The sequence below is a fragment of the Mercenaria mercenaria genome, chromosome 11 (genome assembly GCF_021730395.1).
Source record: "Mercenaria mercenaria strain notata chromosome 11, MADL_Memer_1, whole genome shotgun sequence".
Taxonomy (NCBI): domain Eukaryota; kingdom Metazoa; phylum Mollusca; class Bivalvia; order Venerida; family Veneridae; genus Mercenaria; species Mercenaria mercenaria.
Window position 1 is genome coordinate 54447324 of NC_069371.1, and position 27279 is coordinate 54474602.

The 27279-nt window shown below is 36.8% G+C and overlaps 1 protein-coding gene and 1 long non-coding RNA gene across 2 annotated transcripts in view; both read right to left on the bottom strand.

The window, feature by feature from the left end:
• The window catches only part of LOC123530999 (DNA-directed RNA polymerase I subunit RPA2-like), an 83794-nt gene that overhangs the window by 43574 nt on the left and 12941 nt on the right, over positions 1-27279 (bottom strand). Inside the window, exons 3-10 of the mRNA XM_053517476.1 lie at positions 26695-26754; positions 26003-26074; positions 19768-19887; positions 15227-15292; positions 13457-13531; positions 8592-8690; positions 7125-7220; positions 169-245 (exon numbers count right to left, since the gene is read on the bottom strand). Coding sequence (XP_053373451.1) covers positions 169-245; positions 7125-7220; positions 8592-8690; positions 13457-13531; positions 15227-15292; positions 19768-19887; positions 26003-26074; positions 26695-26754 — 665 coding nt within the window. The remainder of the gene's footprint in view (positions 1-168; positions 246-7124; positions 7221-8591; positions 8691-13456; positions 13532-15226; positions 15293-19767; positions 19888-26002; positions 26075-26694; positions 26755-27279) is intronic.
• On the bottom strand, positions 23045-24747 carry LOC128546589 (uncharacterized). Its single transcript, XR_008366049.1, has 3 exons — positions 24733-24747; positions 23878-24119; positions 23045-23459 (listed from the first exon to the last, which is right to left on the bottom strand). It is a non-coding gene; the product is annotated as an uncharacterized LOC128546589 (long non-coding RNA).

Here is a 27279-nt window from a genome sequence, read left to right on the forward strand (position 1 = left end):
GAACTCATTAAGAAAGATACCATTGGTAAATTTTCTGTTGATTATAATATAGTAAACAACAGTATTAACCCAATTAAAGTATTATTATATCTATAACACAAAATAACCATAGCAGTAGTATCCATAATAGCCTGATCCAGTTTGATATAAACACTGACTTCAACTTACCCTTTATAGAAGGAGTCCTCTTCTTTACCTTTCACCAATTCATCATAGATATATTTGTCTGGTACTGACATAAGACCCTGCAACATACAGGTACCAAAGATATAAACCCAAGTTTGGAGACCAATCACAAAATTCATCTTCCCATTGGTTTATAAATTAAAATTTAAAATCAGCCAATCAGATGTTGAAATTTTGAGACTGTTCTCAAAAACTCTGAACCTCCAGACTTTGATCTCTCTTAATTTTAAACTGGACTGAAGAAGACAGCATAAGTTTTGGATACATTCAAAATTGACATTTAATTAACAACAAAAAAAAAATCAGCTTATTTCACCTAAAATAAACATTTAAACACATGTAAAGATTCTATATTCATATGTTTGAGGCATATGGGTAAATATGGCTGTAGCAGTTAATAGTGTCAACTTCTTAATAGTCAATGATATCAAATAACACATGCTGTGGAAACCTTGATCATGAGGTATAAATTTCATTGATTTTATGGTTATACCAAATCAAAACATTAAACCCCCTAAGACAAAGGAAGACTCGCATTCAATGCCTTGTATTTCAAATTTTGAATCCAATTATTCCCCACAAAATAATCAAAAACACAAAATTCAATGCCACTTAATTAAATGATTCAACAGTTAAGGTAGTTCTGCAGGTTCAAATCAATTTTTTTTCTGATTAAACCCTGATATTTCAAAACTTCAGAATATCCTTAGAAAATTCAGCAAATAAAAAAGATAGGGTCCTGTGCTTGATTTTTTGCTACACTGATTTGAAAAATTTGGACCTCGTGCAATATTTCACAATGGGAGTCTATAGGAAAATCGCAATTTTTATAACATTCGCAAACAGAAATTTTTCTACACTGTAGATTTTAATGAAACTTCTCAAAGTTGTAAATAAACAAATGAATAAATTATGGCCTATAATACAGTGAAATAAAATGTATAGGTACATGGGGTTGTTTTTGAGGTACTTGCCTATAATTAAAATGATCCGCAAATTTCAAGCTGGCTTTAAGACATTACTTTGAATTACTTAACGTGTCAGATGTTTTAATAACGTATTTTAACAAGAAACGCGGCAATGCCACGAAACCAGGTTTTCAACACTTTTCATAAGAATAAACAAGAGTGCCAGAATGTCACAATATACGCCCGTCACAGCAAATTTCTTTACTCTAGCACCTGTATTTGCAGATGTAATTTTAATTTTGTGGTTGTTTAGTAATCACTGTAATTCTTTTGTTCTTCTAAGTCCACAAAAAAACTCCTTACCAGGTAGAGATACCTTAAAATACACCTAAAATTAGAAAGTAACAACTATGTTGTACCACAGAAAAGTGGTCTTGGTTTTTCCCTACGGTCAATTATAAAAAAGTTACAATATAAGTTATTTATAGTAACAACTAAGGGAAGTTAATCTTAAAAAAAAAAAACAAAAAAAAAAAAAATACAAAAAAAAAAATTCTAAGTCCACACAGAAATCCTTACCAGGTAGAGATTGGTCAAAATACACCTCAAAATTGGATGTAACATGCATGTTGTACTACAGAAAAGTGGTCTCGATTTTTCCCTACGTCTAGTAATGAAAAAGTTACAATATAAGCTATTTATAGTAACAACAAAGGGAAGTAATTCTAAAGAAGGGAACTGCGCAAGACACTTCGTCTCATGATGGTGTATAATTGTGCCAAGTTACATCAAAATCCCTCTATGCATGAAGAAGATATGCTCCGGACAAAGTTTTCATTCTTGTATCATTTGACCTCTAAGTGTGACCTTGACCTTAGACCTAGGGACCTGGTTCTTGCGCATGACACTCTGCCTCATGATGGTGAATAATTGTGCCAACTTTCATCAAAATCCCTCCATGCATGTAGAAGATATGCTAACCCTAACCCTAACCTAACCCTAACGCTATTTTTAGTAACAATGACCTTGACCTTGATCCCAGAAACCCCAAAATCAATCCCAAGCTACAACTTTATATAAGTTTTCTATATACCAAGTTTCATCATGATAGCTCATTCGTAAATTAAGTTATTAACCGGAAACACTTTTTCTATTTTAAGTAACAGTGACCTTGACCTTGACCCCTGAAACCCCAAAATCAATCCCAGCCTTTGTCTTGATATAAGCTACATACATACCAAGTTTTATTCAAATATCTTTACCGAAACAAAAGTTATTGACCGGAAACCCTTTTCTATTTTAAGTAATAGTGACCTTGACCTTGACCCCAGAAACCCCAAAATCAATCCCAGCCTTTGTCTTGATATAAGCTACATACATACCAAGTTTTATTCAAATATCTTTACCGAAACAAAAGTTATTGACCGGAAACACCAGTTTGACGCCGCCGCCGCCCGCCAGCCCGATCGACATCTACCCCAATCTAATAACTCAGGTTTTCGTTGAAAACCTGGTTAATAACAGAAAGCTGGTAATGTTGCTATTGTAGTAAATTTACTCACGGGTTGCCATTAATTCATAAAATGATTTTCACTTCTGTACTCCAAATTCAGGCTTTATTCTACGTTATCCGGATAAATAACGTAACACCATCACTTCCAGTTTATCAAATGTGCAGAACTACCTTTAGCAACTTGGAAATATGCTCCACAAAATGTACATTAAACTAGATATGTTTCCACAGGTTACAGTTACCCCCACTTCTTGTCACAGTATGGTCATATGTTACTTGTTCACAATGTTAAGTAAACTTGTATATTTGTTGTCAGTCATCAAGGGTGGGGTTGTGGTAGTATGGATACTACAAGAAATCATCAAGAACCACAAGAGAAAAGAAACTGGTTTTGTTTTGTTTTTGTTGGGTTTAATGTCGCACTGACACAATCATAGGTCACATGTTGTTTTTCCACCTTTGATGGTGGAGGAAGACCCTAGGTGCCCCTCCGTGCATTATTTCATCAGGGGCAGGCACCTGGGTAGAACCATCAACCTTCTGTAAGCCAGCTGGATGGCTTCCTCACATGATGAAATCAACACTCCGATTGAGGCTCAAACCACATCTGTGAGGGGCATGAGATTCGAAATCAGTGACCTTAACCACTTGGCCAGGGAGGCCCCAAAAGCAAAAAGCTGTCTTTCGATTACTGTCATATAAATAAGGTAACTGAGAATTCATTTACTTTAATATATTTGCTAGTATATCAAACTATTCACGCAACTTAATACACTCTCTTAACCCGTTATAACGCTACTTGATATACTGCGGTATTCGTTATAATGCGGTAGGCCCATGGCTCCGGAATTTTACGGGGTAAAAAAAAACGAGTCCGCAGATGTTATTTAATTTGATCATAACCAGCGTTAAAACTACATGTACCTGTATACTTTGTACTTCAACACCTTTGCCATGACAACTGTGAAAAAAATCAATAATTGTCTGCTAGCTTACTTGTTTGCGTATCGCCTTTGTTAAAGTTTGAATACATGTAGACATGTGACAATTAGGCAATCAGTACTGTGTCAAAATTAGATTGTTTGCATAACAAGCGTGTAACATTGGTCAGTCAACTATCAAACCATTTTAAGTTTGCACCAATTAAGCGGATGACATGAACACTTGAGTGAATAAAAATCGACTAACAGGCCCAGTTTTGTAATAAAATGCAGCCATATTTCGTAATCATCACACTCAGCTCATCGGAATTAAAGAAGAATCGATGCACTGAAAGCCATATTGAGAATGTTCTCCCTTTTTAATATCGTATATTAATGACGGTGATTTAACAATTTTCTATCTTATCTATCGATTTTCTTAATGTATTCAAAATTAAATTTTTTAAGACTGTCCGCGTTTTTCTCTTTTAGTTACATAAACCCCCAGTGCAATTGCATTGCATATGTATTTCTCACAACCGCGCACTCCTCACACAGCGTTATATATGTTTACCTCTGGGATACACAATTCAACTTTCTTTTAGAATCACGACAAAATGAGAAGATGACACAGCGTTATAATTCATTTAATGTATTTTTCAGTAGCATTTAAGGTAAACAAGCAAATTCGATGACTTGGTATCCCCCGCCGAAAGGGTTTGTGGTGAGGAATGGCAAAAAAATATATCCGGCAAAAAGTTAAGGATGTTAATAAGAAGCAAATAATTTCATTAGTCAAAATCAATTTTAACAGAAAACAAATGTTTAATAAAAGAGTACATAATAAATGTATGATACTTTGATCCTGACTAAAGAATTTATTTTGAATGGGATATGCTTACTGTAATAAGCTTAGCTTTTAAAATTAAATGCAGTTAACTGAAATGTGAGCTTGAAGATTAACTGGAACGAAATATTGTCTTTGAGTGGTTTGGCACCAGGTGTTGCTGTTTAACATGTACATTTAAACTTGAAAGAATAGATGTCCTTAAGAGAACACAGGTAAGATATCTTGAACATGGCTGAGGGCAAGGTTTGTGCAGTCACAACTTAACATGTTGAAGGTTTGAACATTGTAAAAAATAAATAAAAAATGAATGGAAATAGATATATCTATATAGATATATGCATATTTTTTTTTAGGGGGAGGGGGTGCGGGGGAACGGGAGAGGAAACAAACTTTCACATGTTGATAATAAATATTGATGGAAAATTAAAAATGAAAAAAAAAAGGGTAAAAGGGTGAAGGGGGGGGGGGGGGGGGGGGAGGCAGAGGATGCATGATCAGTGGTGGTCATGACTGGGTGGAGGAGTGAGGTGGGGGAATGGTACAACTTGCATGTTAATAAATAATCATGGAAAGTTTGAAAAAAATCTAAAATAAGAAATGAAAAAAAAAATTTTGTTTGTTTGTTTGTGGGGGTGGGGGGAGGGAGGGTGTGTGACCAAGGCAAGTGGGTGACCAGGTGTGGGTGCGCAACTTCACATGTTTATAATAAATGTTCAAAGAAAAGAATGAAAGAAATTTAATGAAATTCTGCCAAATGGTAAGTTTGTTATGTACAAATATGTGGATTTTTAGACAATTAAAGGGCAATAACTCTGAAGTTACAAAAGAAATCCGTACGAAATTGTGTGTGCACAACCACATTATAGAGCTCTAAATCCTGTTAAAGTTTCATAGTTCAAGGTCAAATATATCAAAAGTTATGATGCAGAAATTGCCATATCTATAGTACCCTATACAGTTAACACTAGAAACTTCTAAGGGCCATAACTCTGGTGTTACTTGGGCAATCTGTCTGAAACTTGATGGGCCCCATAACCTTATAGTGGTGAACATGTATCTGATGTTTGTTTGAAGAAAATCTAAAATAAGGAATTTTTTTTGGGGGGGTGGGGAGGGGGATGGGTGTGATCAAGGTAAGGGGGTGACCAGGTGTGGGTACACAACCTTACATGTTTAAAATAAATGTTCATGGAAAAGAATGAAAGAAATTTATTGAAATTCTACCAAATGGTAAGTTTGTTATGTACAAATATGTGGATTTTTATACAATTAAAGGGCAATAACTCTTAATTTACAAATAAATCCAAACGAAATTGTGTGTACACAACCACATTATGGTGATCTAAATTCTGTTTAAGTTTCATAGTTCTAGGTCAAATATATCAAAAGTTATGATGCAGAAATTGTTATATTTATAGTACCCTATATAGTTAACACTAGAAACTTCTAAGGGCCAGAACTCTGGTGTTACTTGGGCAATCTGACTGAAACTTGACGGGCCGCAAGAACTCATAGTGGTGAACATGTATATGAAGTTTTAAATAAATATACCCAACCATTTCCTAGATATGGCTCCGGACGGACGGACAACGCCAAAACTATATCCCTCCGACTTTCGTCGGGGGATAATTAATGTCCCATTTATACCATTCTTATTTCTTATTTACATAAAACAGCGTCCAAAATACGTCTAATACATTACCGGTGGGTGGGGTATTGGATATACCGCTGATACGATAAACCCGCGTTATAAATTTAACCCCGCTAGATCCGTGGGTTTCGAACCTTGGACCCCGATGACAGCGTTGTAACGGAATCCCAGTGTATATCTGGCACTGGAGGGACAGAAATTGCAGTTTTTAACTACATTCACAGAAATAACTCTGGTGTAAATGTGAAGAGTCTATTCTGCTTTGCTGAAATGCATCCTCACATCAGTATTATCATCAACATATAAAATCTGCTGAAGCTCATATCCTATGATAAAGATATCAGCAAAAATGATCACTTAACCAAATCAGAGGCTGCAACTATGATTACTGAAGACTGATTTTAGCAACATTTGCTGAGAAGCTGCAATGAGTATACACAAATATTCACACTAAACATCAACTCAATGTGGCTAACAATTAAAATGTATCACTGCAGTTCATAACCATTTAAAGGCAATAACTCTGGTCATACAACTGCCCCACATGAAATATCAGCTTGATGACTACCCCACATGAAATATCAGCTTAATGACTACCTCACATGAAATACCAGCTTGACAACTACCTCAAATTAAGTATCAGCTTGATGACTACCTCACATGAAATATCAGCTTGATAACAACCTCAAATGAAATATCAGCTTGATGACTACATCACATGTAATATCAGCTTGGTGACTACCATGACTACCTCACATGAAATATCAGCTTGATGACTAACCCACATGAAATATCAGCTTGGTGACTACCTCACATGAAAAATCAGCTTGATGACTACCCCACATGAAATATCAGCTTGATGACTACCCCACATGAAATATCTTCTTGATGACTACCCCACATTAAATATTAGCTTGACGACTACCCCACATGAAATATCAGCTTGACGACTACCTCACATGAAAATATTCCACATCCCCAATGAAGCTTGTACATGCAAAGGTCAAAGGTAAGTAGTCTTATGCCTGTAAGCACTATCACTCTACCCTAGGCTATAATAAGATGTTGAGAATAATGACAGTAGGTTTAAACTGACCTTAAGAATCATAACAATAGGAGCAAAGAAGAGTTCCTGGTTGTGGAAGAAACATAGCTGTGCTGTTCCATTGTTTAGGTAGTGTAACACCATGTTCTGCAATAATAAAACATCAACAGTAATGCTGGTCCAAACTGCTGGTCCAAACTGTTATAAGTGTTGGGTATGTTCTATGTCTTATACCTCAGATTAACTGAAAACTGAAAAGTTCATCAGTAGCGCTCAGTTCATTATATTTGTCAAAAAAAGGTAAAGTTTATATTCACACTGAAACACATATGCAAAACTAGTAAATATTTTAATAAAATCAAATTTAATTTCATAACCTTCATGGCATTTCAGTTTTTTACTTCAACAGCCAGTTAATACAAATACAATATCTTAGTTCAGGATAGACTCACTGAAGTTTTTCCATTGTCTGAATTTGAAATTAGCAGGTGTTTTATATTTTTTGCTATTTATAAATACTTATATAACAAATCATGTTTATTTTCAATAAAACATGCTAACGATGACCTCACATCAATCTTACTGCAGCAAACAAGAAAAAGAACTACAATATTTCACCAGAGGGCAATTATGGCCCTAAATTGCTCACCTGAGTTACACTGCTTGTTTGAACATTTTTGGTAGATGGTTATGCAAAGACAATGTCTATGAAATTATTCTGAAAAGGTGCCAGTGTTTTCTGACACAAATATTTGAAAAGTTTTACTAAATAAATATGGGCGGATACTGTGTGTGTGTGTTGTGGGGATGTGGGGGAGGTTGGGTAAGAGGCTTGAGGAATGATGACATAAGGTACTAGAAGACAATATCAAACAGGATGATTTTTGAAGTATACATGGAAAAGTCCCCATGCATCCTGGCCACCATGTTTTAAGACGAATCACAAAAATTTGTATAATCTTAGTAGAGGGCCATTTGTGTGAAAATATTCTAAAATCATGCGTGCAGTTTCCCACAAGAAGATTTTTGAAGTTACCACTATTTACATATAGGGAAAAGTGAAAACGCCTCCTGGTGGCCATGATTTTTAATGAATCAGAATAATCTGAACAAATCTTGGTAGAGTATTGTGTGAAAATACTTCAAAATCTGACAAGTGGTTCAAGAGGAGATGTTGTTTGAAGAATTTTCTTTTTGTAACTTTGGTGGCCCCTATGTGCAACCAAGCCAAATCATTTAAACAACTTTGGAAGAAGACTATTCAACAAACATCCAGGCAAAGTTTCCTTAACTTCCACCACACAGTTTTAGAAGAGATGCTGTTTGAAGAAAAGTTTGGATAGACTGACAGACAGTGAGTGATCACAATAGCTTACCCCGAGCACTTTGTACTCAGGTGAGCTAAAAGAAATATTTTAACTCTATTATGCACCACACAGACACATACTTTATACACACTAGACCTTTCTATAACATCCTTTGTCATGCTAAATTAATCAAAACACCCTGTTAACTTACTGTTGCAGTATGATCGGATCTTACACATCTCAACATTACACCATAGTCAGAAAACATGGCACCACGCTTCCTCCAGCCTCCACGTGTCAAACAGATAGGCTGAAATTGTACAAATATTGTGTCATGGTTGGTTCTTATTATCTTCCAACAAGACAAGCTGCAATAAAAAAGTTCAACCTACAGTGTATTGCTGACAGTAGGACTAGCTACCATCAAATGTTCAACCTACAGATCATTGCTGCCAGCAAGACAAGCAGCAGGTAAAAGTTCGACATACAGTTCATTGTTGCCAGCAAGACAAGCAGCAGGTAAAAGTTCAACATACAGTTCATGGTTGCCAGCAAGACAAGCAGCAGGTAAAAGTTCGACATACAGTTCATTGTTGCCAGCAAGACAAGCAGCAGGTAAAAGTTCAACATACAGTTCATGGTTGCCAGCAAGACAAGCAGCAGGTAAAAGTTCGACATACAGTTCATTGTTGCCAGCAAGACAAGCAGCAGGTAAAAGTTCGACATAAGTTCGACATATAGTTCATGGTTGCCAGCAAGACAAGCAGCAGGTAAAAGTTCGACATACAGTTCATTGTTGCCAGCAAGACAAGCAGCAGGTAAAAGTTCGACATATAGTTCATGGTTGCCAGCAAGACAAGCAGCAGGTAAAAGATTGACAAACAGATCATTGTTGCCAGCAATACACCCACCAATCATCTCCAACCTTCAGTTCATTGCTGCCTGCAAGACTAGCAGCAACTAAAAGATCAACCTACAGTTCATTGCTGCCAGGAAGACAAGTGGCAGTTAAATTGAACCTACAGTTCATTGCTGACAAAAGGACAAGTTGCAGTCAAGTTAACCTACAAATCATTGTTGCCAGTAAGACAAGTGGCAGTTAAGTTCAACCTAAAAATCGTTGTTGCCAGAAAGACCAGTGGCAGTCAAGTTCAACCTACGAATCATTGTTGCCAGCAAGACTAGTGGCAGCCAACAAATCATTGTTGCCAGAAAAAAACTAGAGATGCTTTTGAGAAAAGCGCATGTCTCCCACAACTGCCTAATTATCTTGCACATGCGCTTTCGTGCACCCAAAATGTACCCTATACTACTTATTTCGCAAGCGCTTTCATGCAGGCAAAGCGCACCCTATACTACTAATAAGTAGTATAGGGTACATTTTGCCTGTATGAAAGCGCATGTGAAATGAGGATTTTTTGGTAATTCAAGGGCCATAATTCCAAAGTGCCTGAGCTGATTTGGCTAGTTATCGAACTTGGCCGAGGTCTTATGGTCAGACACATTTTGTTCAAGTTTGGTGAAGATCGGGTGAGAAATGTTCAATTTAGAGTGCGGACAAGCTTTGTGACAGACAGACACACAAACAGACAGACACAAAATCACTGTGGCCAGAAAGACAAGTGGCAGTCAAGTTCAACCTAAAAATTGTTGTCGCCAGTAAGACAAGTGGCAGTCAAGTTCAACCTTAAAATCGTTGTCACCAGTAAGACAAGTGGCAGTCAAGTTCAAACAACAAATCATTGTTGCCAGTAAGACAAGTGGCAGTCAAGTTCAAAGTTAAAATCGTTGTCGCCAGTAAGACAAGTGGCAGTCAAGTTCAAACAACAAATCATTGTTGCCAGTAAGACAAGTGGCAGTCAAGTTTAACCTAACAAGAGCTGTCAGTTGACAGCGCACTCGACTATTCTCAGTGCTTGATAGTATAATATAGCTATGAGTAAAACTTTAACATTACAATAAGCATATTCTAAGTCGAAAATGGGCCATATTCAGTCAAAATGCTTGATAGAGTTGCTTCCTCCTCTTTACAGACTGGGGTCATGACGGTAAACAAGTATGCAAAATATGAAAGCAATATCTCAATGGACTTTGAAAATATTTGGGGTGGTACGCAAACTTTAACATTACAACAAGGCAGTCTGAAAGACAGCTAAATCCCCCGCCACTGCTATGGATAGTGAAAGGGTAAAACCTTTGATTTTAGCTGTGACCTTGACCTTGAACTGACATGGCTGACTCATGAATTCTGCACAATGTCTTGATGAGGTGATCATTTGACCAAAGTTTCATGAAAATCCTTCAAGGGGTTTAGGAGATACAGAGCTGAAACCTTTGACCTTCAGTTGTGACCTTGACCTTGAGTTGACATGGCTGACTCATGAGTTCTTGATGAGGTGATCATTTGACCCAAGTTTGATGAAAATCCTTCAAGGGGTTAAGGAGATACAGAGTGGACACCAAATGGAAGGCTCAAACCTTCGACCCTTAGTTGTGACCTTGACCTTGAGCTGGCATGGTTGACTCATAATTTCTGCACATCGTTCTGATGAGGTAATCATTTGACCGAAGTTTTATAAAATTCCTTTAAGGGATTTAGGAGATATAGAGCGGACACGAAATGGAAGGCTCAAACCTTTGACCTTCAGTTGTGACCTTGACCTTGAGCCAACATGGCTGACTCATAAGTTCTGCACATCGCCTTGATGAGGTGATCGTTTGACCCAAGTTTGATGAAAATCCTTCAAGGGGTTTAGGAGATATAGAGCGGACACAAAATGGAAGGTTCAAACCTTTGACCCTAAGTTGTGACCTTGACCTTGAGCCGGCATGGCTGACTCATGGGTTCTGCACATCGTCTTGATGAGGTGATCATTTGACCCAAGTTTTATAAAATTCCTTCAAGGGGTTAAGGAGATACAGAGTGGACACAAAATGGAAGGCTCAAACCTTTGACCTTGAGTTGTGACCTTGACCTTGAGCCGGCATGGCTGACTCATGGGTTCTGCACATCGTCTTGATGAGGTGATCATTTGACCTAAGTTTTATATAATTCCTTCAAGGGGTTTAGGAGATATAGAGTGGACACAAAATGGCAGGCTCAAACCTTTGACCTTGAGTTTTGACCTTGACCTTGGACCGACAAGGCTGACTCATGGATTCTGCACATCGTCTTGATGAGGTGATCATTTGACCCAAGTTTCAAGAAAATCCTTCAAGGGGTTTAGGAGATATGGACCGGACACAATTTTGTTACGGACGGAAGGACGGAAAGACGGAAGGACGGACGGAAAGACGGAAGGACGGACGGACGGAAGGACGGACGCAGACCATTCCTATAATCCCTCCGCCACAGCGGGGGATTAATAAGCATATTCTAAGTCAAAAAGGGGCCATAATTCAGTCAAAATGCTTGATAGAGTTGCCTCCTCCTTTTTACAGACTGGGGTCATGATGGTAAACAAGTATGCAAAATATCAAAGAAATTTCTCAATGGACTTTGAAAATATTTGGGGTGGTACACAAACTTTAACATTACAATAAGCATATTCTAAGTCGAAAAGGGGCCATAATTCAGTCAAAATGCTTGATAGAGTTGCCTCCTCCTTTTTACAGACTGGGGTCATGATTGTAAACAAGTATGCAAAATATGAAAGCAATATCTCAATGGACTTTGAAAATATTTGTGGTGGTACGCAAACTTTAACTTGTGTAACGCTAACACTAACGCCGGGGCGAGTAGGATAGCTCCCCTATTCTTCGAATAGTCGAGCTAAAAATCATTGTTGCCAGAAAGACAAGTGGCAGTCAAGTTCAACCTACAAATCATGTTTGCCAGTAAGACAAGTGGCAGTCAAGTTCAACCTAAAAATCGTTGTTGCCAGTAAGACAAGTGGCAGTCAAGTTCGACCTAAAAATCATTGTTGCCAGAAAGACCTTTGGCAGTCAAGTTCAACTACAAATCATTGTTGCCAGCAAGACAAGTGGCAGTCAAGTTCAACCTACAAATCATTGTTGCCAGCAAGACATGTGGCAGTCAAGTTCAACCTACAAATCATTGTTGCCAGTAAGACAAGTGGCAGTCAAGTTCAACCTAAAAATTGTTGTTGCCAGTAAGACAAGTGGCAGTCAAGTTCGACCTAAAAATCATTGTCACTGTTGCAAGAAAGACAAATGGCAGTCAAGTTCAACCTACAAATCGTTGTTGCCAGCAAAACTAGTGGCAATCAAGTTTAACCAACAAATCACTGTTGCAAGAAAGACAAGTGGCAGTCAAGTTCAACCTACAAATCGTTGCCAGTAAGACTAGTGGCAGTCAAGTTTAACCTACAAATCACTGTTGCAAGAAAGACAAGTGGCAGCCAAGTTTAACCTACAAATCATTGTTGCCAGAAAGAAATGAGGCAGTCAAGTTTAACCTACAAATCACTGTTGCAAGAAAGACAAATGGCAGTCAAGTTCAACCTACAAATCGTTGTTCCCAGCAAGACTAGTGGCAGTCAAGTTTAACCTACAAATCGATGCCAGTAAGACTAGTGGCAGTCAAGTTTAACCTACAAATCACTGTTGCAAGAAAGACAAGTGGCAGCCAAGTTTAACCTACAAATCACTGTTGCCAGAAAGAAATGAGGCAGTCAAGTTTAACCTACAAATCACTGTTGCAAGAAAGACAAATGGCAGTCAAGTTCAACCTACAAATCATTGTTGCCAGAAAGAAATGAGGCAGTCAAGTTTACCCTACAAATCACTGTTGCAAGAAAGACAAATGGCAGTCAAGTTCAACCTACAAATCGTTGTTGCCAGCAAGAATAGTGGCAGTCAAGTTTAACCAACAAATCACTGTTGCAAGAAAGACAAGTGGCAGTCAAGTTCAACCTACAAATCATTGCCAGTAAGACTAGTGGCAGTCAAGTTTAACCTACAAATCACTGTTGCAAGAAAGACAAGTGGCAGCCAAGTTTAACCTACAAATCATTGTTGCCAGAAAGAAATGAGGCAGTCAAGTTTACCCTACAAATCATTGTTGCAAGAAAGACTAGCTGCTTCAAACTAAGAAAACATTTAGATAATACTCACATAATTTCTTCTTGGTAAAATTATCATTCTAACCAGACGTTCTATCCCATTTACAATAAAGTATCCACCCATTTCCTGAAATATAGTGATAGGTAAATCTTACTTTAATATTTTATGTTAGAAAACTTGTCCTTTTTTAATTTAAGAAAACAGTAAATCTAAATGTTATTTGTGTAATCTGCTTAAATGAAGCTTTACAACCAACTACAGAATTTTTTTATTTATCAGAATATTTTACATCATACTCGGACAGTACAATTTTGAGAAAGACCACAAAGACTTGCAGGTCAATATTTAAGCACAAGAGCACTGCAATGGGAGCACCATATTTCCAGAAGGTATGACCTTTGACCCCTTAGTGTGACCTTGACCTTGTAGTAAGCCATCCAGAGCATGTGCTCTGCACATTGTCATGATGTGTTGAACATTTGTGTCAAGTTTCTTTGAAATCCTTCAAGGGGTTCAAGAGTTACAGAGCGTACACAAAACACAATCGTGTTTGAATCGAACTTGCTGAAGGACAGACAGATGGACACTGGGGGTGTAACATAATACGTCCCTTCGGGCGTATAAAAAGGCAAGCTTAAGGTAGAACTTAAAATCTTCAACTAAAATGGAGGGCTTATTCAGTCACATGAAAGAATCCTACACTCTTTGTGGAACTCACCAGTAGTGAAAGGCAAGTTAGTCATCTAAACCAGAGAGTATTCAACATAGGATTTTACAGGTACTTTACTGACTCAGAAGTTGGTAAACATCTCTTTTAAAATATCTGATGTTTGTTAAGCATATTACTGTTTGATCAATTTTTTCAATAACCGGGATTTTTCTTGTTTCAAACCATCTTTAATTAGTGTATATGTAACATAAAGCATTGTATAGAAAATGGCAGTATAGAACTTACCCCCGAGTCATGGTGCTCTCATTGTAAGTCATAATGTTCCACTTAGGAATTTGAGTGTATATATTAATAACATGTCTGGGATAATAATAATATGTCTCCTATACACAATTCAGCAAACATCTCTTATAAATTCTGACAACTTCCATAAAAAGACAGCTTAATTCACTCATTTTCTTTTCTGTATCTAGATCTACAGTGCTGTTTTGGGGTGTTTTTTTTGCTTATTTTGGGTTAACTTCTGCTCCAATCCACTCTCAGAAAAAGGATATATTTTTTCCCTATTTCAATAAAAAATTTCCATCTAGCAGTGGCACAAAACACTGTATAATTGTTTCGGTAAGGGTTGGCCACACTGTCATCAGAGTGTAAGTTTACATCAATAAAAGCTTTACAGAAGCATTCACAACAGTTATTTGGAACCCTGGGTATGAAATATATGCCGAAAATTTCTGACATTTCATTTGTCACATATTTTCGCAACTTGTTTGGAAAGCACGAAACTGAAAAGTTAAACTACTAAGAAATAGCATAGTATTAGTTCATTAATGTAATGACAGCAAATAAATGATGTATTTAGATGAAAGTTTTTCCTTTTGCTGAACGTTATGAAGTACCAGTTTACTTTTACCCAGTACTTCAAAATATCACAGAATTGTTTTTACCTTTGATAATCAGGCACCAGGATATCTGTTGCGAATATATTTAATGTGTGAAAATTTATAACCATACCATACAGTGTTTATATATTTTGTAAAATAATTCCTATTTTCTAGTAGAGCAACATCAAAATCTCCTCCCAAACAGCCCTACTCTCAGACTGAAATAATCACTGCCTGCTAGGCTGGAATAAAATCAGTAATGCATACCTCTGCCTCTTCACCATGTTTTACTAGTTGTTGTGGTGTCAGTCTCGATAGATTACATATTTCACTCTGCAACAAACATATCGTAATTACCTTATATGGAACAGATTACTGGTAGCAACTACATGTATATATCTATCTTCAACTAACGATGAAATTCTAAATATGCTTAAACATTTAGTAATTGAACAAGAGCTGTCGGATGACAGCGCGCTCAACTATTCGAAGAATTGATTGAAGAATGGGGTCAAAATATTACCACAGATTTTATGACAAAAGAAAAAAAATAAATTAGGCAAACCATTTCGATAAGTCTTGCATTAAATGGCAGTGTGTGACCATGATGATAATGAAGTGTTCAAAGTTTCAAAGTCAAACAGTTTAAACAAAATATGGAATGGTATGAAAAATTTAACTGATTTCCAAGTCCAAAAACGGCCATAATTCAGCCAAAATAGTTGTCAGAATTATGTACTCTTGCCTACAGATGGAAATCATGATGATAAACATGTGTTCAAAGTTTAAAAGCCATATGTCAAATAATTTGGACAAAACGTGGACTTGTACGAAAACAAAACCAATTTCGAAGTCCAAAAAGGGCCATAATTCAGCAAAAATAGATGACAGAGTTATGTACTCTTGCCTACAGATAGAGACTATAATACTGAACAAGTGATAAAAGTTTCAAAGCCATATGTCAAACACTTTACACAAAATATGAACAGGTACGAAAAACTTAACCAAGATTTCTAAGTCAAAAGGGGCCATAATTCAGCCAAAATCCTTGATGGAGTTATGTACTCTTGCCTATAACTGGACATGGTGATGAAAAAACAAGTGTTGAAAGTTTCAAAGCTTTATCTCAAAAGACTTTGTCAAAATATGGACTGGTACGAAAAACTTAACCAAGGTGTGACGCCGATGCCAACGCCATGGTGAGTAGGATAGCTCTACTTATTCTTCGAATAGTGGAGCTAAAAATAAAAGAAAATTCTAGTGCATCAAATGGTAGCAGTGATAATATTTGAGGTGTAACAAGAGTACCATGATTGCTCAACTGAGTTTCTTAGCTAACTAGAATAGTTGGCAACACAAGGAAAAAATATCTGCGAAATTATTTTGAAATCTAATGCTAGTGGTTTCTGACTTTTTTCCCACTATAAAACAAACCATTGTTCACATGATATAGGAAAACAGGAGGATTACAGTGGTCCAAAGTCACTCACCTGATGCTGACTTTCTGACCTTGAAATGTATGACACACTGAATCATGAATGGAAACAACTGTGTTAAGTATAAAATATTTTCTATTTTTGGGAAAACCCTTACAGGGATACTACATACCAAATTTGGTGATGATCCACGTGGTTCATGAGTTGAAGGCTTTTAAAGCTGAAAACCTAATTCCAGACGATGGACAACAGATGATGGACACAGCCCCATCACAATAGCTTGCGCTGAACCTTTAGTTCAGGATAGCTAAATAGAGACAATCTCCTTTTATTGAAAGGACACAGACCACTTTCATTGTGCATTTCCCAGTTCTAGTGTTATTCAAAAAGTAAATTATTATATCACTCAACAATAACTTTCATGATACAGCATTTTTACAGACTGTTTTTTTTCCGTAAGTTATCTTTCCTATATATGTAACTAAACATCTCAAGTCTCTTTTTGGTATGAAGACATGTAATACTAACTGGTTATGAATGGATCTGGTATCACTGAAATGCTTGAAAGTACTAAAAATGAAGTATCTGGATTCAATTGTCAATACCAAACAAAGATAAATTTAAATTGAACTAGAAAATGCTTTTGTAAAAATGCGCATGTCTCCCCCAGTGCAAAGTCCTATAGGCAAGAAGTCAATAGGGGTGAGGAGCGAAAGTCAAAGAGACACTGATGGTTGGCTGCAATAGGGATCATCTACTTGGCATGTCCAGTTATCCCGCTAAATTTCAACACTCTTGGCCTAGTGATTCTCAAATCACTGTTCAGGCTCCTGTGACCTTGACCTTTGATCAAGTGACCTCAAAATAAATAGGGGTCATCTACTCTGCATGTCCAATCATCCTATTAAGTTTCAACATTGTAGGTCAAGTGGTTCTCAAGTTATTTCCAAAAAATGATTTTACATGAACAGGCCACTGTGACCTTGACCTTTAATAGACTCTGACTGACCCCAAAATCAATAGGGGTCATCTACTATGCATGTTCAATCACCCTATGAAGTTTCAACATTCTGGGTCAAGTGGTTCTCAAGTTACTGATCTGAACTGGTTATCAATGTTCAGGCCCCTGTGACCTTGACCTTTAACGGAGTGACCCCAAAAACAATAGGGGTCATTTACTCTGCATGAACAATCATCCTATGAAGTTTCAACATTCTGGGTCGAGAGGTTCTCAAGTTATTGATTGGAAATGGTTTTCCATGTTCAGGCCCCTGTGGCCTTGACCTTTAACAGAGTGACCCTAAAATCGTTAGGGGTCATCTACTCTGCATGACCAATCATCCTATGAAGTTTCATCATTCTGGGTCAAGTGGTTCTCAAGTTACTGACCGGAAATGGTTTTCAATGTTCAGGCCCCTGTGACCTTGACCTTTGACGGAGTGACCCCAAAATCAATAGGGGTCATCTACTCTTCATGACCAATCATCCTATGAAGTTTCAACATTCTGGGTCAAGTGGTTCTCTAGTTATTGATCAGAAATAGTTTTCCATGTTCAGGCCCCTGTGGCCTTGACCTTTAACAGAGTGACCCTAAAATCGTTAGGGGTCATCTACTCTGCATGACCAATCATCCTATGAAGTTTCATCATTCTGGGTCAAGTGGTTCTCAAGTTACTGACCGGAAAAGGTCTTCAATGTTGACCTTGACCTTTCACAGAGTGATCCCAAAATCATTAGGGGTCATCTACTCTGCATGACCAATCATCCTATTAAGTTTCAACATTCTGGGTCAAGTGGTTCTCAAGTTACTAACCGGAAATGGTTTTCAATGTTTAGGCCCCTGTGACCTTGACCTTTAATGGAGTGACCCCAAAATCAATAGGGGTCATCTACTTTGCATGTACAATCATCCTGTGTCAAGTGGTTCTCAAGTTATTGATCGGAAATGGTTTTCCATGTTCAGGCCCCTGTGACCTTGACCTTTGATGGAGTGACCCCAAAATCAATAGGGGTCATCTATTCTTTCTATGAAGTTTCAACATTCTGGGTCAAGTGGTTCTCTAGTTATTGATCGGAAATGGTTTTCAATGTTCAGGCCCCTGTGACCTTGACCTTTGATGCAGTGACCCCAAAATCAATAGGGGTCATCTACTCTTCATGACCAATCATCCTATGAAGTTTCAACATTCTGGGTCAAGTGGTTCTCTAGTTATTGATCGGAAATGGTTTTCAATGTTCAGGCCCCTGTGACCTTGACCTTTGATGGAGTGACCCCAAAATCAATAGGGGTCATCTAGTCTTCATGACCAATCATTGTATGAAGTTTCAACATTCTGGGTCAAGTGGTTCTCTAGTTACTGATCGGAAATGGTTTTCAATGTTCAGGCCCCTATGACCTTGACCTTTGACGGAGGGACCCCAAAAACAATAGGGGTCGTCTACTCCAGCAGCCCTACAACCCTATGAAGTTTGAAGGTTCTAGGTCAAATGGTTCTCCAGTTATTGCTCGGAAATGAAGTGTGACGTACGGACAGACGGACGAAAGGACGGACGGACGAAGGATGGATGGACGGACAGGGCAAAATCAACATGTCTCCTGGGGGGAGACATAATTAGAATAATATAACTTTGAAACATTTTTTGAGGAAGGTCCGCAAAGAGGCATGTCTGTACAATTACTTCAAAATTGCATCTGAGGTTAAAGAAAATGTCATTTATAGATATCTATTATTAGGCTTGGCAGTCATATTTTTGACAAACTAGAACAATTCAAATACCCTCTAAAGATAGTCACCACAGAAACATTTGTGTAGGGATATTTCAAAATGGGGCAAACAGTTTCTAAGCAAAAGATTTTTAAAGTTTATCACTGCTGCAATCAGGTAAGCTCTTTCAGAGGAAATGATTTCTGAAGTTTTCCATAAAGCCCTACAGGGAGAAATAGCCCTGCCTAATGGCAGTACTATTTTTTAACAAATCGCCTGACTTGGTAATTTGGTTGAGGGACACACTGGGAACATTTCTGTGAAATTATTCTGCAATTGGGCCTGCAGTTTCAGACATATGAAGGTTTAAATCTTTCCATTTGGTTTTCATGGCAACCAAGTCTGCATTGATGACCTTAATTTGCATGAAAATGGAAAGCACCAAACTTACTGGAATGTTCCTATCAAATTCCAAATTCTGCATGAATGATAGACATGAAGTTGCAGAAACATGGAAGGAGATGACCCAAATAACATTCCTGTAGTCTGGTTGAAACCAACTACCCGGAGACAGACAGACAACAACAGACATCCAACTATCCCTAGAACTCCCCATAAACAGTCTGTGCACAGGTGAGCTAAAAAGGTACAACTTTAAAACACTTACCTTGACCATGATAGGAATCTGACCAAGAACTTTGGGTATGGGAGGCCCTGCTTGTCCATTAACTCTGAAACCAATCTGCACTTGTAGGGGGCCTTTGTAACTTGCACCTCGTGATCTACACTGAAATGTGTCATAGACAGGATCAGACCAAAGCTACAATCAAACTGTTAATAAACATGTGCCTCATAATACAAACGAGCTCCATAAAGTAGGGCAACGTACACACAAAGTCCTACATCAGAGGAGGAGGAAGTAAAATTTAAGAATTTTTTGGAGGGTGTGTAGGGGATGGGGATGTAATGTGGCAGTTTGTGATTGGGATAGGAGGTTTTATGCAGCAGAGGTGATAAAATACTAAGGCACAAGAAACTGAGGGGTGGAGGAGGGGGTTAATGTTTGTGGTGGGAGGTGGGAAGGCGGACCAGTCATGTTGATTGTTGCACTCCTGATAGTTTTGAAGTTGTGCTCCTGACACAAAATACAAAAGACGGATTTGAATTTCTGACCTTGACCTTTGACCTATGGACCAAGTTCATGCGCTATGCATATTGTACGGACATTTAACTTTTAAATTTCTTTTAATAGAGCTCTCAATGAATAATCTAATTCCTTTTACTTTTTAGGAACTTTATGACTAAAATTTTTTGTGATGGATGGATCCCTTAAAATGAAACTTGAAGATTACAATCCCAATTTTTGATGTTTTTACACGAAACTGTTAAAATAGTTTGAGTATAACTGAAAACATTTTTATGTAAATGTAACATAGCAGGGGTGTAAAATTATTTTTCACACCACTCGTCCTGCAGGACTAGTAGCCAGTAATATCTACTCGCCCTTAGTGAACAGCCACTCGCCCTAATAATTGACACTTTTAATACTGTCACTTTTATGAAAGGAGTATTATGTACAATAGTATTATTTCCCGAAAAATATTTATTTTGAAAAGTGTCTAAATAATCATCGTCCATCCACCCGTGTTGAAAGAGAGGAAAAAACGTTAATGATTATCGGTAATTATTCAGTTGATAAACTAAGTAATTGACCTTGTTTTCATGATCAATTTACACCCCCTCAAAGAGCTGAAAGAAGTGTGTCAGTATCTTGACATCTGAAGCGGAGATCAAAGCGGTATATTTGCTCGAGATTGTCATGGCATTACGTCATGTTTTCGCGCCATGTGACACATCACTGTCTGATCGTACCGCATCGGTTCTTAAAATTGCTGAGAAATAGAAATCAATAAAAAGTTTCTTCTTTAATTTATCAAAAGCGAATGTGCTATATCCCGTATAAAAGGTAAATGTCTCAAACGATAGTTACTTTAGTGGATATCCTACCTATGTGACCTATTTGCCCTCAAGGAATTTACATTATTGTTTGACAAAAAAAACTTTTAAATTGTTGGTCAAAAAATACATGTACAAAGATTCATTTAAAACTTATTAAAAACCGCAATGACATCACATTGCTTTATTTTAAAATCGCATTTCTATTTACGTTCACGAGGTCACGTAACCCAGGGGTGGTATAGTACGTCATCAACAGGTGCGCGCAACACTTCCCGATGCGGCTTTTTTATGTCAAAACACCTCGATTCGGTGAGTAAACTTGCGATTATTTCATTAGTAACGAACAGACTTGGAAATGACATATAGTCTAAAGTACCCGCATGTGTCTCTAGTTTATCACTTACGTTTGCATTTTTCAAGAAAGTCTTACGTTTAAGAGAACATTCGAGCACAATGCACTTCATGGAAACACTTCCCCATTCACCACACCATATTATATCGCATAAAAAGAGTTTTCATGCATTTCTAATGACTAAATGCATTGACGGGTGTTCTTTTATGGCAAACAGAGGTCAGTGATACCTTAATTAATTATTGGAATCTATAGTTTCAAAGAAATCAGTAATATAAAATTTCGCCTTCCCGGTTCACCAGGTAAAATGATGCACTTCCCGGCTCACCGCCCATGTGGCATCGTGTTTGACTTAATTAATTATATGTAGCCTTTCAATTTATTTTGACGCATGGTACTTCGGTTGCCATACCAGCAAACCTAGTATTTAGCAATGAACGTTTATGTCAGTAAAAACAGTGTTTAATTTACTTTCAAGGGCTATATTATGACAGATTTGCTCTTTCTTTTTCAGATCACAACAGAAACACCTGAGATATTCTGTTTATCAGAATTAAATTATGAAGCATTTAAACACTTGGGGTTCAGTAGTATGATATCCGTAGACAGATGAACATAAACTGCATATAGAAATTCATGCATTTCTCGGGAATAAAATGACACGGCCAAAAAATCAGAATTGTAGAAAGAACAATACCCGCTTGTTGTGGATGTTTGTGAAAAAGTCAGAAATGAAGACCACAAAAGTAGTCGTTGTTTGAGGTTCACTCACTGGCAATATGTGCAGCTCACTGTTACGTGTGACCACTACTGTACAATATTTAGCCACGGACAGCTTTTGTAGACGGAATTTAATGTGATTTTGCGTGACTTCAAACAATTGTGATTTTTTTTATTGAAACATGTTTTGTTTTGTCTGTCTGTGTTGAAGTCACAGAGTCTTGTCAGTGCCTCTCCTTTCTTCTTAATAACATTTGACAGATTTTGATGAAAGGCAACAACAGTATTAAACTTTGTATGAAATGTAGTTGACACAAATGCTCATAACGGGTAAAACACAACAATGTAAATATTTTTGTTATCTCTATGTTTTGGTCAATAAACGTTCACAGATTATACTACATTGCCACTTTATCAATTTTTGTGTGTTTTTAATGAAATTTCTGAGTTATAATTGGTGTAGTTGCGCAAAACCTCAACATTTTCCAGTTTAATGGTTTCAAGAGTTATTATATTCTGCTTTTTGTTGATTTTGAAGTTTAGGCAGTGCATCTCCACTTCATGTCTTTCTGTCGTGTCTGAATATTTCCAATTGTTGAGAATATGTGACATAGAGATGTACACTACTTCTTGATCGAAGAAGATTAAAGCATACAATGTGGAAAGAATTTGTCAGATATGCGATCTTAATGAAACTTTAAGGTGAATTTCATTTTTTTAAATGTTGAGTTATTACGTCCAAAGTTAATGAAACGTTATCATTATACTCGTATTTATAAGTGTGTATAAAATTTAGAATTGCTACAATCAAGTAACAAATCTACTTTTGTTGATTTGTGTAAATATATAACATTAGCTGATAAAAAGGAAGATGTTGCTATGTCTTGAAAGTGTATGTGCGTATGTTTATGTCACAACGGCTTCCACTGTGTAAGGGTTTAAATAAAAAATCAGTAAAATTTCCTATTTTAAATAATCTTTTATACAACAACATTTTCAACAACTAAACAGTTTAAGAAAAGCAAAATAGTTTACACTGCAAGTAAAGTTGTTCTACCAGTGTTCATGCTCACTTCGAGTTTTAACATGTAACTGGGTGCACTAAGATTTGTAAGCAAAATCTGAACACCAGACAAATATTAAATCCTGAAACGCTTTCTAGTGTAGATGCAATCGATGTCCCATTGTACTACGTGGTAATTATAATTCGGTTGCAGTCACTCTTGTTCTTTCCCTGCGCACATCTAAAACTCCTTAATAAGAACATTTCGTTGGCGCGATACAGTAATTTCTCATTTTTCTCGAGCAGTTGTGATGATCACGTGGCCCTGAAACGTTAAACAAAATAAAATAGTAGCATATCATTAAAAACTAAACTGCATAGGTGCAACTTTATACCTTTAAAAATATATTAAAAGGTTGCTCCTTTAAAAAACAGCACATGATAATAATTTAACTATATAATTTTGCTTTACTTAGCATATTATCAATGCATAATCTTATTTGTCTCATTGAGTATTGCCTTGAACTCAAGTTCGGAATCAAAGCCATCATACTCGACTATTTTCGGTGACACGCCATATATAGTTATCATGAAAAAATAATTAGATTAACAAGTTAACTAATGGTTTCCAAAATACTTTCTATTTATATTATCATGTGTCGAAGTGCCTATTTAACTATACCCCTTATTAAGGTTTATCTACTTAACATTATTGAAATTAAATCAGTTATTTATATCCACACCTTCAAACAGCAACCGACAAAGTTTGGTACGGAGAACTAGTTGAGCGTTGAAATCCTTGTCTGGGGTAATTCCGTTAGAGGATGTTCTCCACTTCTCAAATATTATGTCGTACAGCTTTTGGAAAATATAATACGTCAATTATGTCTTGCATGCCGATCACTCAGCAATCCTTTTAAACATATATTGAGAATTCCATTGATGCAGACTAGAAGTTTTGTTTCCTTTTTCATCTTTCATGTACCTAAAATAACAAATATAAGGACAAGATAGAACATAATTATATCATACATATGCACGTTTATAGTACATGTATACAACATATGTTCAAGATATGCCTCGTTCTTTCAATATTATCTTCAAATGCTTAAATGAAGTTTACGGACCATCTAGTTAACAATTAGTTATTCGAATTAATAGAACTTCCAGGCAAGCGTGATCACATTTACATGAGCACCAGCCCGATGTTAGTCATGCTGGAAATTGGTGAGCCGGGAAGGACATCAATTCAGTTGGTGAACCGGGAAGGCGAAATTTTAGTTTACTGATTTTTCGGAAAGTTTAGATTCCAATGACTAATCAAGGTATCACTGACATCTGTTTACCATAAAAGAACATCCGTCAATGCTTGGATTTATCAGAAATGCATGTAAACTCTTGTTATGCGACATAATATGGTGTGGTGAATAGGGAAGTGTTTCCATGAAGTGCATTGAGCACGAATGTTTTCTTACACGGAAAGCTTTCTTGAAAAATACAAACGTAAATTATAAACTAGACGCATGTGCGGGTACTTTCGACTATATGTCATTTCCGAATCTATTAGTTATCAATGAAATAATCGCAAGTTTACTCACCGAATCGAGGTGTTTTGACACAAAAAAGCCGCATCGGGAAGTGTTGCGCGCACCTGTTGATGACGTACTATACCACCCCTGATTTCTCAAGAGGTGTTGAAAACTTGAAGCGAAAATGTTAAAAAATGAATGCACTACGCACGGTTTTGTGTACGTGTCGATGTAAATTAGGTATTACGATAGGTCGCACGTGCTTGTGGAATGGAAAATTACCGGCATGACGTTTTGATATCTTTACGATTCGCGGGTAAATTCCAGTCAATCCAGGTAGCGACTGAACCATCTCAAAGTTTATTGACGTTTTGGAGTTGTAATTTCTGAATTTTGGTAAAGTAAGGACGTAAAAAAACACTCGCCCGATCGGTCGAGTATACGGCGAGGGATTGTAGGACATTTGCCCCCCAGGACATTTGGCCCCCCAATGAAAAAATGAACTGCTGGACATTTGCCCCCCAGTTGAAATGGCAGATAGGACATTTGCCCCCCATGGCTTATTTTTGGAATGGACATTTGCCCCCCAATATTTTTGTCCAATATGCCAGTATATATAACTGAATTTTTTGTTGTTTTATTATCAAAATTACTCAAAAAGGCAATTTTCAGTAAAAAAAAACTGTTTTATTAATAATAATTTGATAAATATGTTAATTACTTTTAGGTGTTAAGGTAAATAATAGCATATTATTGAGTAATAAAAGTGCTCATAACAGCGTTATAATTTCTTAATTAGTGCAATGTTTTTAACACTCAAACTTGTTAATTTGGCTATTTTCTACTACAAAATTGTATAAAACAAAGATATTGTACCCTAGAATATGATGAATGTCTTGTACGAAGTTCCTAAAAAGTCACTGGGGGACAAAAATATTGGGGGGCAAATGTCCGTTTCAAAAATAAGCACTGGGGGGCAAATGTCCTATCTATCATTTCAACTGGGGGGCAAATGTCCAGCAGTCCACTTTTTCATTGGGGGGCAAATGTCCTGGGGGGCAAATGTCCGGTCCACTCGTCCTACTCAGACTTTCACTCGCCAATGCGAGCGGGCGAGTGGAATTCTACACCCCTGCATAGATTTTCCTACCTACAGTATCTACACCTAGAGAGTTTTAAAACATCAAAGAAAATAAACTCTGCTAATGTTTTCCATAGCTGCAGATAACAAAAGGAAAGGGTGTGCTCTGGCAATCCAAATTGTTAAAACATTCATACAGAAATAAATAAAAGCTAAAATTGTTTTATTACATTGTCAACAAAATAATACATGTGTTACCTCAGCTGGGTATACTTTTGTAGTTCTGCATACTGCCTTCTCATGCACTTTGGGACTTCCAATAATGATATCCTACAAAATACAATCTACTTTCGTACTCTATCTTCAACTGTACAATAGTGTATGCTCATAAGCATTAGAAATCAATTAAATATATTTTAGACACCTTTACAAAACTGACCTTGTATTCTGTAAATATATATCAAAGCCTAAATACAGGAGGGATGTTTCTATGCAGTGCCTGCAGTCACAAGGAACAGTCCTTGACAGTTTCAAGTTATCTCTAATATGTTTAAGATATTGACAATCAATAACAACCCTCTCATAATGTTGCGTGTTTTTTCAGGATTTCTTGAATGTTAAAGTAACTCATTCTAGTAAAAGACTTTCTGTACCAGCCACACAAATCAAAATTACTTAAATAGAAAACACTGATGGTGGTGTTTTACCTTAACCCAGAACACTGTTCAATGTTATACAAGTGATTTTACTGAATCTTGGTTGTATTTTATGAATGTTTATGCCCATTTCCAGACTTACTTGTGATCTTACTCTGGACATTTCCGACTTACGCAGTACGCAATTTTCTTATGTTTCAAAACAAAAACCAGATAACTATTTTTTGAGCATTTATCAACCATTCATTTTAGCTAATTTGCTATAGCTATATAGTGACATGTGAAAGGCTGTACCTGTAAAGTTAGTGACACTCTGTCACCGTTTGGCAAGGAAAATTCCACAGGTAACGAATTCTGTAAGAAAAGTAAATGAAAAAATAATATATACATTACAATGTTAAACTATGGACAAGATCTTATTTACACTTGATAAAACAAAAATATTTTAACATCTCTATTTTAAATCAAAGCAATTCTCTTGTTAAGAAGTTCAATAACTTTATTTGCAAACTATGCTTTTTATCTAGCTAATCAAGTGTTATTAATACTGGTGTCCAATTGGAACAATAGAATAAACAATTTAATTATTGTTTGAAATTCAGTGAAAAACTAGAGATGCTTTTGAGAAAAGCGCATGTCTCCCACAACTGCCCCTATGAAAAATGTCTAGAGTCTCCAGATGGCTTAGATGAGTGGATCCTATTAGATGGTCTGGACGTGTGGATCCAATCAGTAACTCATGGGCCATAATTTATTAAAAAAGCCTGGGTGGATTTGGCTAGTTATCTAACTTGGATAAGGTCTTATGGCCAAACACATTTTGTTCAAGTTTGATGAAGATCGGATGAGAAATGTTCGACTTAGAGAGCGGACAAGAGT